General features: G+C 51.4%; 1 protein-coding gene across 1 annotated transcript; it reads right to left on the reverse strand.

The window, feature by feature from the left end:
- Positions 1-423: 423 nt before the first annotated feature.
- NLE1 (notchless homolog 1) lies at positions 424-11,892 on the reverse strand. Its single transcript, XM_025362598.1, has 13 exons — positions 11,841-11,892; positions 11,567-11,710; positions 9,130-9,347; positions 8,520-8,599; positions 6,813-6,889; positions 6,540-6,637; positions 5,992-6,184; positions 5,353-5,488; positions 5,160-5,206; positions 4,229-4,431; positions 2,341-2,500; positions 2,161-2,231; positions 424-1,529 (listed from the first exon to the last, which is right to left on the reverse strand). The coding sequence occupies exons 1-13, from the start codon at positions 11,856-11,858 to the stop codon at positions 1,517-1,519; spliced, it is 1,458 nt and encodes a 485-aa protein (XP_025218383.1). The 5' UTR covers positions 11,859-11,892; the 3' UTR covers positions 424-1,516.
- Positions 11,893-13,390: the final 1,498 nt, after the last annotated feature.

The raw sequence follows: 13,390 nt of genomic DNA on the forward strand, positions 1-13,390 counted from the left end.
TCTTACACCAGAAAAACACAGAAATAGCTGTCATGGACAGAAGTGGTGGCCCATGAGCTGTCAAACTAGCTTGAGCTCTGGAGGAAGGGATGTGGTACAAAGTGCACAATAAGCTTTGGGGAAGGGTCTGGTTTAATCCCAGCTCTTCCTCTTACTGGACGTGGGGGCGTGGGCTAATCATTTAAGCTTCTTGTGGTGTTTCCTCATCAAAAGTTTGGGGGCTTGAGAACTTTCCAGGCCTGGTACAGTCTGAGGGCACAGCAGACAAGCACCTGACACCAAGGAGCTCAGTGGCTGATAGCTTTGTTCGCTTCTCATGTAGCCTCACTGCAGAGATGTGCAAGGTGGAGGCCAAGCACCGCAGCTAGGTGACGTGCAAAACCCAAAAGCACAAAGGGTGGAGGAGGGTAAGAAGGAGCAATATGCTAGTTCTGAGCAGTTTATGCAAGGATGGTTTGGAAATCCAATCTGAGTAGTTCATACCATGACCCAGCTTAGCATGGGATGCAGGAGAAAGCGCAGGCAGGGTGCATGCAGGGCAAGATCTCAGCCTGCGGTCTGAGTCCTGATGGGAATTCCTTTCATTACTTGAAAGTTCTCATGTGGCAGAGAACTGTCCTCTGTTATCAACCATACCCACTTGGGCTCAGAGCTTACTGCTGCCTCCCCATCTGAGGGAATCCTCTGGAAGAACCATCACCTTCCCCGCTCTATCCTGAGGGCCCAGGGAAGTGCTTGGTGCCTGGCAGGGCCTCAGGCAGTGTGCTATGGGAAGGCAGAGGTGTCCCCTAGAGCAGGGCTGGCCAGCAGAACCCTCTTAATGACGAAAACCTTTCTGTGTGCTGTCCAATATTGGAGGCCTTACCCCGTGTGGCAGAGGAACTGCACTTCTATTTCATGCCAGCAGCCACATATGGCCGGTGCCTACTGCAGTGGACAACAATACAGCCCTAGATTCTCCTTGGCCACTATCACGACTGGCCTCTCTCTTACCGACACGGGAGAAGACAGGGAAGGCAAGTGCCTGGTCAGTGTGGTTTTGGCATAGTCCAGTGCAAGGGAGGGGGCTGGACAATCTGATTTAGCACAGTCCTTGATTGAGTTCTGGGGATTCTAGGACAAGGAATTAGAACCCAACACACAAAACATAAGTTATTTATTTGGTCATAGAACCTGGGGTCTGACCCTGTACAGAGTTGACACTAGCGGCCCACTCACAGAGCCTGGCCGCCCACCACCCCCGTCTGTACCAGTAAGGTATAGAGTAGCAGACACAGGCCCAGTTCGGTGACAACTTCCTGTGACCTTCGATTTCTGGCTCTGGGGTGTGCCACAAGCAGGGGATCTGTGGGAAGACCCCACTCGGGTCTGTCGAGGACAGCAGGCCATGCGCATTCTCAGGTCCCCACTGGTGGGAAGGGTGTGTGCGCTGCCACCTGAGTCTTTGTTCTCTGGCAGGAAAGGCGGCTGGCAGAGGCCGAGTCCAGGTGGGGGTCAGAGAGAACTGCAGGCCTTCTCATCTCCTCCATCTGTGGAGAAGGGAAGGGTGTCAGGATGGAGATGCCACCTTAGGAAAGGGAGGCTGTCATATAATCCCAGTGTCAACTGACGGACGGCCTGTGGTCCACCCTCAGAGTCACCAAGAGCCAGGCGACCGTCTCTGCTCTGGCTACCCAAACTCAGGCTGCCCACCCACTGTCTTCTGCCCCCAGGACCTCCACCCAGGGCCTGGCCCCTGGGATGCCCACCACCAAATAGTCACAATCCCTTATAAGCACACGACACTTTAGCTTCCAGAGTGCTTACCCTCCTATTTTTGATCCTGTCTACGACGGTTTGATAATTCCCAAGAGACTGATTAACCAAGTTCTCTGTAATTACTCATTGGCAGAACTAGGATTTGAACTCGTGTCTTGGGACTCTGAAGTCCAGTGACAGAAAGACCTGGACGTACCCTCTAAGAGGGTATCTTTGGCCTCTGTTATTCCGGTTGCCCTCCCACCTGCCCACTGAGAACCTGGCTCCACACACCTCCTCAGGACAGTCTGAGCACCTAGACGGCCCTGTGGAATTCTATGCCATAAGGGAAAGTGTGCAAACAGGGACTGGCTTAGGGTCAGGAGGGCCAAGCACGCCAACCACCACCTCCCCCACACTCACATCCGGAGGCATTTGTCCTTCCCACCACTTGCCACTCTCTGGCCATCTGGACTCCAGTCAACAGCATATACCTACAGGGAGGCAGAGGAGGGAGGCAGAGGAGGAAGGCAGGTGAGGCGGTGAGAGGGAGACAGCCAGGCTCCAATCCTAATCCCTCCTCTGCCCGAGGGTTGGCCCTACCTCATCCGCGTGGCCGGGCAGGTCCATGGCCAGCTTCTGGGCCTTCACATCCCACACCTTCAGTGTGCTGTCACTGCTGCCGCTGACCAGGAGCCGGCTGTCAGCTGACCACGCAATCTGGTAAACGGCAGCCACGTGGCCACGTAGGGAAGCCAGGTACCTGGTCCAGAAGACGATGATGGATCTTAGTCTGAGTTAGATCTTCCAACATGTCTAAAGGGTCTCCTATGCTCACGGTCATGGTTCTCAACCTTGGCTGTTTGTTAGAAATACCTGGGAACTTTTACAAAATCATACTGCCTGGTCCCCATCCCAGACCATTTTAATCATTACCAGTCATTACAATTTGTAAAACTTCTGCAAATGAGTAGCTTCTAGCATGCCTCTTGCTTGCCCTCCATACCTGTACAACTTTGCATGCCTTAGACTCCAACGTGGCCATCTGCTTAGCCCATCTGCCTGACATCCCCCCAAGCAGCAGATGCCAGCTGACAGGTGGCATGGAGCAACAGTGGGCCAGGCCGACCTGAACTTTCACATCAACACAGTCTAGCTGTTTCTCTTTGGACAAACCATCAGGCCTCTCTGAGACTCAGTTTCCTTATTTTAAAAAGGAACCCAATTACCTATGTTAAAGGGTTGCTGTGTGAAAACACAGTGACTGATGCAGAGGTCCCCCTTCAACCCCAACAAGGTGTCCCTGGCTCTTTTTCTCCCCTTGCCTCTGCCTTTGTCTCTCCTCTGATCCGATTAACCCCAAGGGCATTGTGCCTCATCACACCAAGGGTTCCCACACTAGAATGCGTAGCAGAGTCACCTGGTAACTTTATTAAAATGAAGAATCAGATCCACAGGGTCTGAGTGGGGGCCAGGACTCTACATTTCTATCAAGCTCCTATGTGATGCTGATGCCGCTGGTCTGTGGCCCACACTTTGAGGAGGTCCAAGTAACAATTGTACCACAAGCCTACCTACCACCACTTCACCTTCTCCAGGGCTACAGCCCTACCACTTCAGCTAGCTCTAAGATCACTTCTCTCCTAAGACATAAACTAGCTTTTTCTTGAGACAGAGTCTCACTCTGTTGCCCAGGCTGGAGTGCAGTGGTGTGATCTCGGCTCACTGCAACCTCCGTGTCCCAGGTTCAAACGATTCTCCTGCCTCAGCCTCAGGGGTAGCTGGGATTATAGGAATGTACCACCACGCCTGGTTAATTTTTGTATTTTAGTAGAGACAGGGTTTTGCCATGTTGGTCAGCCTGGTCTCAAACTCCTGAACTCAGGTGATCCGCCTGCCTCGGCCTCCCAAAGTCCTGGGATTACAAGCATGAGCCACCGCACCTGGCCTGAACTAGCATTTTTAGTGACCATTTAGTGTGGGTCCTAAACATACTGTCTCATTAAATCCTTGTAACTAGGCCAGGCGTGGTGGCTTACACCTGTAATCCCAGCACTTTGGGAGGCCGAAGCATTTGGATCACTTGAGCCCAGGAGTTCAAGACCAGCCTGGTCAACATGGTGAAACCCCCGTCTCAACTAAAAATACAAAAATTAGCCAGGCACGGTGGCAGAGGCCTGTAATCCCAGCTACTTGGGAGGCTGAGGCAGGAGAATCACTTGAACCCAGGAAGCAGAGGTTGTAATGAGCCAAGATCGTGCCACTGCACTCCAGTCACTTGAACACCAGGCGAGAGTGAAACTCATCTCTAAAACAAACAAACAAACCCTTGTAACAAAGCTGAGAGGTAGGGGGTCTGCATATTACCAAAGAGGAAACAGTGGCTTAGAAAATCCAAATACCTGCCAAGGCCACACAGCTAGTAAGTGGCAGTGCCAAGCCACTCCCACTATTCACTCCTTACAGAGGGGCAGTACCCACCCCCACTCACTTGCCCGTCCTGCCATCCCACAGCTTGATGGACTTGTCGAAGGAGGCACTAGCCATGATGCGGGAGTCAGGAGAGAAGAGCACCTGGTTGATGAGAGCTTGGTGTCCTGTCATCCGAGTGAGAGGCTTTTTGTCCTCTGCTGGGGACCACAGGAATAAGGTGAAGTCATCTGAGCCAGACACCAGCCTCTCTGGACCGTGGCCCTAGGGGAGGCAGAAAGCACACTGTGTTGGGTGTGGTCTCAGAAAGAAGGAGGGCCCGACTTTGGCAGCAAACATACATCCTGATTACTCAATGCCAGGGACAGAGAGAGGCCAGCACTAGAAGCAATGAGGACTGGGTTGGCCACTCACTCGCACATGATCCCAGGCAAGTCACTTCATCCAAAAGGCAAAAGAAACTCTACGTGCATGTAGAAAAATATTTTTAAGATACACAATTACAGAAAAAGCAAGGCACAAAATAATGTGTTAAAAGGAGTAGGATTTTATGTATGTACGTATGTGTGTGTGCTTATACGTACATACTGTATATAGACACGTGTATGTGTGTATATTAAATCTCTGGAAGGTGATTCAGGATATTGGTAGCACTGGATGCTACAATAGAGATGGGAGACTCCGTGATCTACCTTTTTGTATTTTTTGAACGTGAATGTGTAAACAATCTTAAATAAAACAATAAACTAAAATAAAAAAGAAGCATGTTGGAAATATAATAAATAGGTAAGCAAATAAACTAAACAAAAAATGAAATAAAATGATCTCTAGCACATTAATATTTTAGGACTGCAAACTAGGATTATGAAGAACAACTTTTTGGAACAGGTACATTCTGAGCTGGGTCTAAAAGGGAGAAGGGTCTGAGAGGGTTTTAGTGATTGGCTAAGGACTGGTAGAGCTGGGGGTGCATGTGGCTGGCACACACTCACCCGCACGAGGTTGTATCGGCTCAGAGCCCTCTCCTTCAACTCCTGCACTGTGTCCAGGTACCAGAGGGGAGAAGAGGAGATGAGGAAGAAGGCTGATTAGAAAATCTGATACAAAGAGCAAACACTCCCCATTAAGCTAGAGAACTGGCTCCTTCCCAAGCAGCCCCAGCTCTTCCTTCTCCCAATCACTCACAGGATCCTTGGAGGTCTTGGGCATTAACTGAGGCCTCAGCAGGTTCAAAGGCCCCGGTGCGCAGGGCATAGTCAGTGCTGAGGGCCATGGTGTTCACCCAGTGGCCGTGGCCTTGCAGAGTCCGGCACAGCACACCCTAGGGCAGAGCGAGTCAGGTCAGACACACACACTCCTCCCCATCCCTGGGAGATTAGCCCCAGGAGATGGGTGGTACAGGACTAAGAATCATCTTCACTCATGCATTGTGATCTTAATCAAAGCACCCCTCTGGGGTCAAGTCTGTCCCCACTTGTAAAATGGAGTCCAGATCATGAAAATGTTTCACGGAAGAGGAGTTAGGTATGTCAGAGTAAACAGCTCCAGTCCAATACGTTTGGGATATGGTAGATCTGACAAAGCTCAACAGGTGTCCTACAGGAGGAATTTCCGGAGTGTGACGATCTCATGGGGACTCTGCAATCTCCACTATGGTGCAGCACCAACCACAGAACTCCTCATTCCCAAAACACCTCCCTTGACCAGGGCTGCCAGCACACATCTGGGAAACACTGGACTCGCAGATGTCAAGGTGGTTCTGAGTGCCAGCATCTTGTGACGTGAGATTTTCTGGACTGGTTACTGAACCCTCCCAGTGCTTACGTCATGAGCCCTCCAGACTTTGATGGTGCGGTCCTGGGAGGCAGAGTAGAGAAGCCCGTCCCCTCCCCACCGGAGACAGGTGACCGACTGGGTGTGCCCGGTGAGGATGCGCTCACAGCGGCCTGCAGTTGTGTCCCAGATCCGCACACTGCCATCCTTGGAGCTGCTGGCCACATAGCGGCACTCAGGGTTCCTGCAGAGAAGGGAGATGTGACCTCATCTGTGACCTGGCAACATCTGTCTGCCCATGGCACCTCCCCATTCCCAACTCAAAGGCCATGGACAATCTCTTGACAGCTTTCTGACACCAAGACCTGGCTGCACTGCAAGGTGGTTGCAACGAGCAGATCCTGTGATGAGCAGCCTCTCCCAAGCAGCAACGCAGGTCCGCACCTGGAATACCCTTCTCCCATGCCTGACAAGCCATCATGGTCATTCAGCTCATGCCCATCTCGTCCCCTCACGTAAAACTTCTATGCATTGGGCAGGGAAAGGGGATGTCTCTGATCCCCTGACTCATTTGTCTCAGCTCCATCAGTGTCACTTACGCATGGAGGGGCTCCCAGCTCAGGCCTGTGATCCACTTGCTGTGGCCAGCGAGGGTCCTGCCCACCTGCTTCCCTGTGCTTGGGTCCCAGAGGAGAATCTGAAGGATAGAAGTTCACTGAATAATCCTCCCCAACAGGTCTCTGGCTCCACCGAAAATCCCTGCCTACCACTTCCCACCCAACCCTCCCCGAAGACTCCTGAACCTGATTCTGAACTGTCCCCTAGGGAAGGCGCCCTTGAGTCTCTGCCTAGTTAACCTGAGCACCACCTACCTGGCCATTCTTGCAGCCTGAGGCCAGCTTCTTGCCATCTGGAGACCACGATATACTAAGGACCCAGTGTCTGTGTCCTAAGAAAGCAGAGAAGGGAGAAATAAGGGACTACATCTGCCTTTATTCCCAGTGCCCAGCAGTGCCTGGCAGGTGCCAGGTACTCCTTAGTCATTTGAATAAATGAATGATCGAACAAAAGGAGCGATGAGGCTTTCTGGGGATGGAGAGAATGCAACCCAAGTGTTAGAGCTCTGCATCTTGCTGCATGGATAACACCATCACTCTAATGATTCCTTATGTGACACATACTACGAAGTGTTTTCGTACATGTCATCCCTTGTTATTCTCACAAGGGTTCTAAGGTATGGAGCAAAGCAAGAAGTATCATCCCCATTTTCCAGACCAGAAGACTGAAGCTTAGAAAGGGAACATGCCCTACACACACAAGTTCACTCAACCAATCTGTGGTATAGCAGTGGTTCTTCAAGTGTGGTCCCGGGAGCAGCGTTATCAGCATCTCCTGGGAATTTGTTAGAAACACAAATTCCCAGGCCCTAACCCAGGCCCAGTAGAACCAAAACTCTGGGGGTGGGACCCGGCAATCTGTATTTTTTTTGTTTTCTTCTTTTTTTTTTTTAACGGAGTCGCACTCTGTCGCCCAGGCTGGTGTGCAGTGGTGTCATCTCGGCTCACTGCAACCTCCACCTCCTAGATTCAAGCAATTCTTCTGCCTCAGCCTCCCGAGTAGCTGGGATTACAAGCACATGCCACCATGCCCAGCTAATTTTTGTAGTTTTAGTAGAAATGGGGTTTCACTGTCAGGCTGGTCTCGAACTCCTGACCTCAAGTGATCTGCCTGCCTTGGCCTCCCAAAATGCTAGGATTACAGATATGAGCCACCACGCCTGGCCAGCAATCTGTATTTTTTGTTTTTTTGAGACGGAGTCTCACACTCTCACCCAGGCTGCAGTGCACTGGCGCCATCTCGGCTCACTGCAAACTCCGCCTCCCAGGATCACGACATTCTGCCTCAGCCTCCCAAGTAGCTGGGACTACAGGCGCCCGACACCACACCCGGCTAATTTTTTTGTATTTTTAGTAGAGACAGCGTTTCACCGTGTTAGCCAGGATGGTCTCAATCTCCTGACCTTGTGATCTGCACGACTCAGCCTCCCAAAGTGCTGGGATTACAGGCGTGAGCCACTGTGCCCGGCCAGCAATCTGTATTTTAACAAGCCCCTAAGGTGAGGCGATTCTGATTTGTGCTCAAGTTTGAAAACCACTGTGGCAGAGGCAGGATTTAAATTAGGTTCTCATTGCTACCAGTCAGTCAGCCTTTCCCCACGTCCCATATCGACTCCTTGGTGCAGTTTCTGCTTGTGTCTAAGTGGCTGGCTGCGCTCAAGGACATGATCTCTACCTAGGAACAGACAGCCACCAACTGGATATTAAGGGGTTGTAATCTGCAAAGTGAGACCCTCATCTCTATGAAAACAAAAAACGAGCCAGGTGTGGTGGCAAGTGCCTGTCGTCCCAGCTACTCTGGAGCCTGAAGTAGGGGGACTGCTTGAGCCCAGGAGTTCGAAGCTTGAGCCCAGGAGTTCAAGTTAGCTATGACTGCACCACTGTACTCCATCCTGGTCGACAGAGCAAGACCCTGTCTCAAAAAAAAAAGAAGATCCCCTAAATGGCTAATTGCATACTGACCCTTGCATGTGAAATGTGGTGTCTCTGTGCTGAGATCCCAGAAACGCACGGTGGTGTCACCAGAGCCACTGGCCAGGTACCTGGGGGAAGAACAGAGGATGCTTGATACTGCATATGTGCATTCCTGCCACCTATTCAATCACTTTCTGTGAACAGAATATGGAACTGGACTCTTTCCTCGACCCTGAAAAGGAGAAAGACAATAATGATGCCGCCCTTTGGGAGAATACCCCAGGAGGCCATTTCTGTCCTCTCCACAGCTATAACCAGCTTTTGAAGTTCTCATTGCCTTCCTAAGTTTGAGATAAGCAACTAATCCCGGTTTCACAGATGAAAAATTAACTCAGAAAGGTTAAGTGATTTATACAAGTCACACAGCTCAGATCTTGAGAAATCAAGTCCAGGAAAGGTTTGTCCAAGGAAGGGGTCCTTAGCCTTTGGGGACCATGCCCTACTGAGGAAGTCCCTTAATGGCAAGCTGAGTCCAGAGCTTGGGTCAATGGTAAGCAGCCCTTAGGCCCCATCAGTTACAACTCTGGGGGACCCTCCCCACACCAGGCAGAGGCTGCACCCCCACATACCCCCTCCATGAGTCTGCAGCTGTCCTTACTTTCCCGTGGGGCTGAAGGCCACAGAAATGACTGCCTCACTGTGACCATCCAAGGAGCTGGTGCAGCGAGTCACGGCCCGGACTCTGAAGACAGCCTGTGGCTGGTAGATGATGTCTAGGACCTTCTCAGTCTCCACTGCCTGGGACTCCAACGTCTTCCCCAGTGAGGAGACGATCTCAGCATCGTGGACAAAGAAAGCCAGTGGCAGAGGATCCTCCTGAAGGACAATGGTAAAGGGCAACCCTTCATCAAAGGATGTGCAGGGGCACCCTCTGCCGGGGATGCTCCCTACTGAGCTGTGGGAGGTGAAACTTCTTCTTTTCAGCCACTGTGCTAGGGATACCCCCATCATTGCCCATTGAACAAGACCTTTTATTTATTTATTTTTGAGACAAGAGTCTCACTCTGTCACCCAGGCTGGAGTGCAGTGGTGCAATCTCTACTCACTGCAACCTCTGCCTCCTGGGTTTAAGAGTCTCCTGCCTCAGCCTCCCGAGTAGCTGGGATTACAAGCGCCCATCACCACGCCCGGCTGTTTTACATTTTTAGTAGATACAGGGTTTCACTACGTTGGCCAGGCTGGTCTCAAACTCGTGACTTCAGGTGATCCACCTGCCTCGGCCTCCCAAAGTGCTGGGATTACAGGTGTAAGCCACTGTGCCCAGCCGAGCAAGACCTTTTAAATCACTAAACAGCAGTTGTAGGACACTTACACAGCACTCAGAAACTCTTTTTTCTTTTTGTGTTTGAGATGGAGTCTCGCTCTGTTGCCCAGGCTGGAGTGCAGTGGTGAAATCTCAGCTCACTGCAACCTCCACCTCCTGGGTTCAAGCAATTCTCCTGCTTCAGTCTCCTGAGGAACTGGGACTACAGGCGCCTGCCACCACGCCCGGCTAAGTTTTGTATTTTCAGTAGAGACTGTTTTCGCTATATTGGCTAAGCTGGTCTCGAACTCCTGACCTCTAGTGATCTGCCGACCTCAGCTTCCCAAAGTGCTGGGATTATAGGCATGAGCCACCGCACCCCGCCTGAAATTCTTTATCTGCATCTCATAACAACCCTGGGAAGTAGATACTAATATTCCTACTGACAGTTTCAAAAGCAGAGGTTCAGAACAACTAAGTAATTTGTTCAATGTCCCACTGCCAATGATTAATTCAGGTTCTTTAGGTCCAAGATAGGATTAACATATAGCATTATGCAGTGTTTCCCAAACTACCACACCACACTGTATTTCTGTAAAAAGCACCCAAAAAGCCTGTTAAAAAAATGTAGACTTTCTACTTCATCCTAGAGTTTGGTTTAGTAAGCCTGGGACGGGGTCCAGGAACTGCAATTTTAAGGACCTTTTTTTTTTGTTTTTGTTTTTTTTTTTTGTTTTTTTTTTTTTTTTTTTTTTTTTTTTTTGAGACGGAGTCTCGCTCTGTCGCCCAAGCTGGAGTGCAGTGGCGCGATCCTGGCTCACTGCAAGCTCTGCCTCCTGGGTTCACGCCATTCTCCTGCCTCAGCCTCCCGAGTAGCTGGAACTACAGGCGCCCGCCACCGCGCCCGGCTCATTTTTTGTATTTTTAGTAGAGACGGGGTTTCACCATGGTCTCGATCTCCTGACCTTGTGATCCGCCCGCCTCGGCCTCCCAAAGTGCTGGGATTACAGGCGTGAGCCACCGCGCCCGGCCTAATTTTAAGGACCTTTTCTGTCCCCAGGGCAGCTCTTCAGTAAACACACTGGCTTAAAGTTTAAAAGCAAAGGCCTGGCGCGGTGGCTTACGCCAGTAATCCCCAGCACTTTGGAGGCCAAGGCGGGCAGATCACGAGGTCAAAAGATCGAGACCATCCTGGCCAACGTGGTGAAACCCCCGTCTCTACCAATTAGCTGGGCGTGGTGGCGCGCACCTGTGGTCCCAGCTACTTGGGAGGCTGAGGCAGGAGAATCGCTTGAACCCGGAAGGCAGAGATTGCAGTGAGCCGAGATCACACCACGGCACTCCAGCTTGCCAGCCTAGCAACAGAGCGAGACTCCGTCTCAAAAAAAAAAAAAAAAAAAAAAAAAGGCAGGGGTACTCAGATAGTTTTGGGTTCCAATTCCAACTCTGCTACCTACTACATAGTATCGTGCAAATAATTGAGTCCCTCCAGGCCACGCTGTAAAATGGAGATATTAACGTGCCCCATCTTGGGGGACTGTGACAAGGAATCAATGAAATACAGTATCCAATGCGTTCAAAGCTAGGCCCGTCTCCACAGGTGGACGCCGATGGTTGGCGTGTAAAGCGCTTTGCCACAGATTCCATCTCTGACATAGGTGGGAACTCACGCCGGGTGGGTCACCACAGTCCGTTAGCGGGGGGACCGTGAACCGCAGACCCTCGGTCATCTGATTCCCCCACCGCACCCGCCCGGGGGTGGAGATTCGAGACCGCCCTGGCAGCCGCTCACCTGGGCCAGTAGCGCGTTGCACACGAGCTGCAGCCTGTCCGGGGTGATGTCCACGGGCACGTCGAACGGGGAGCCCAGCAGCTGCCCGCCCTCATCCTGGAACTGCACTAGCAACCGCTGCACATCGCGCGCCACCGACTCGTCCTGCGCGAGAAAGCGGGGCGGGAGTCAGTCTCGTCGCCCGCCCGGAAGAGCCCCACTTCGTTTCCCTCCGGCCTCAGGGACCCGGGCCGTAGCGCCGCGACGCCCCCCGCCCCCATCCACGCACACCCACCGCCACTGCCGCCGCCATCCTGCGTACCCACGTGGAGGAGAAAGAGCCCGGCAGACAGAGCGCCATCTCCGTGGTCGGGCGGGGTAGCCGCCGGCCACATCGCCCTCTGCTGTTGGGGAGGAGAAGCGTCCCGCTGCGCACGCCTCAGGGATTAGAAATGGGTTTACCTGGTGCTCCTCCCGCCCCTCAGCAGCCTTCACATTTATTTTTTCCCAGGGTCTTAGAGGACACAGTCAACTTTTGACTCTTCACAACAGGGATTCTAGTCCCATTTTAATTTTATTTTATTTTGAAACAAAGTTTCACTCCTTTGCCCAGACTGGAGGGCAGTGGCGCCATCATGGCTCACTGCAGTCTCGAACTTTCGGACCCAGGGATCCTCCCACCTCAGCCTCCCGAGTAGCCTGGAGTACAGGCACACGACATCCTGCCCGGTTATTTTTCTTCATTTTTTTAGAGACGAGTTCTCACTACGTTGCCCGGGCTGGTCTCAAACTCCTGAACTCAGGCAGAGACTCCCCAACTCCCCAGCCTCAGCATCCCAAGGTGCTGGGATTACAAGTGTGAGCCACCACGCCTGGCCTAGAAATTAGTATCCTTTTAAAAAATGGGTCAAGTTAAGGCTGGGCGTGGTGGCTCACGCCTGTAATCCCGGCACTTTGAGAGGCTGTGGGGAGCTGATCACTTGAGTCCAGGAGTTTGAGACCAGCCTGGCCAACATGGTGAAACCAGGTCTCTACTAAAAATACAAAAAGATTAACCAGGCGTGGTGGCATGCGCCTATGGTCCTAGCTACTTGAGAGGCTGAGGTGGTAGATCCGCTTGAACCCAGGTGGCAGAAGTTGCAGTAAGCCAAACTCTTACCACTGCATTCCAGCCTGGATGACAGAGCAAGACTCTGTCTCAGTAAGTAAGTAAATAAATAAATAAATAAATAACTAAAATGGATCAACTCAATTAATACTTGAGTACAAAAGCAAACCATTTCTACAGTCATCAACCCTGTAAAGCAATAACAGTGATAATGACATCAATGAATCAGGAATTATTCTAAGTGCTTTTTCCACATAGCTCATTTAATTCTTGTAACCCTTTTCTCCCTATATTACAGATAAAGAACTTATCTGTAATGAACTTATCAACAATGAACTTGAGCTCTCTTGCCTGAAACGAAGGATCTCCCTTGCCAACTCTCCTCTCTCTCCCTCTACTGCTCTTAAGTCTCAAGCTCTGCCAAGTCATCCTCATGAACACAGCTTGGATCTGCTCTCCCCATCTCCACCGCCCCACTCTGGTCCGAGTCCCCATCATCACCTGCCTGGACCACTATAACAGCCTCCCGATGAACCCTCCTGTCTCCATTCCTGCCTCTTTCCACCCATTCTCCACGATGCAGCCAGGGTTATCTTTTCAGATAAAAAATCTGGCCTGTTGCTCTTCACCCTCAAACCCCGCAATGGCTCCCTTACGTGCAGGAAAAAAGAAAACTCCTTATAATGGTCCATTCAGCCTTGCTACGTCCAGCCACCCCTCTCTTCAGGTTACATCTT

The sequence above is a fragment of the Theropithecus gelada genome, chromosome 16, assembly GCF_003255815.1.
Source record: "Theropithecus gelada isolate Dixy chromosome 16, Tgel_1.0, whole genome shotgun sequence".
NCBI lineage: Eukaryota > Metazoa > Chordata > Mammalia > Primates > Cercopithecidae > Theropithecus > Theropithecus gelada.

Coding starts and splice junctions, on each gene's coding strand:
- NLE1 (XM_025362598.1), bottom strand. Junction 8,600..9,129: donor GCCTTCAGCCCCACGGGAAA/GTAAGGACAGCT, acceptor TTCTTCCCCCAG/GTACCTGGCCAGTGGCTCTG. Junction 6,890..8,519: donor ACCACATTTCACATGCAAGG/GTCAGTATGCAA, acceptor CTGCTTTCTTAG/GACACAGACACTGGGTCCTT.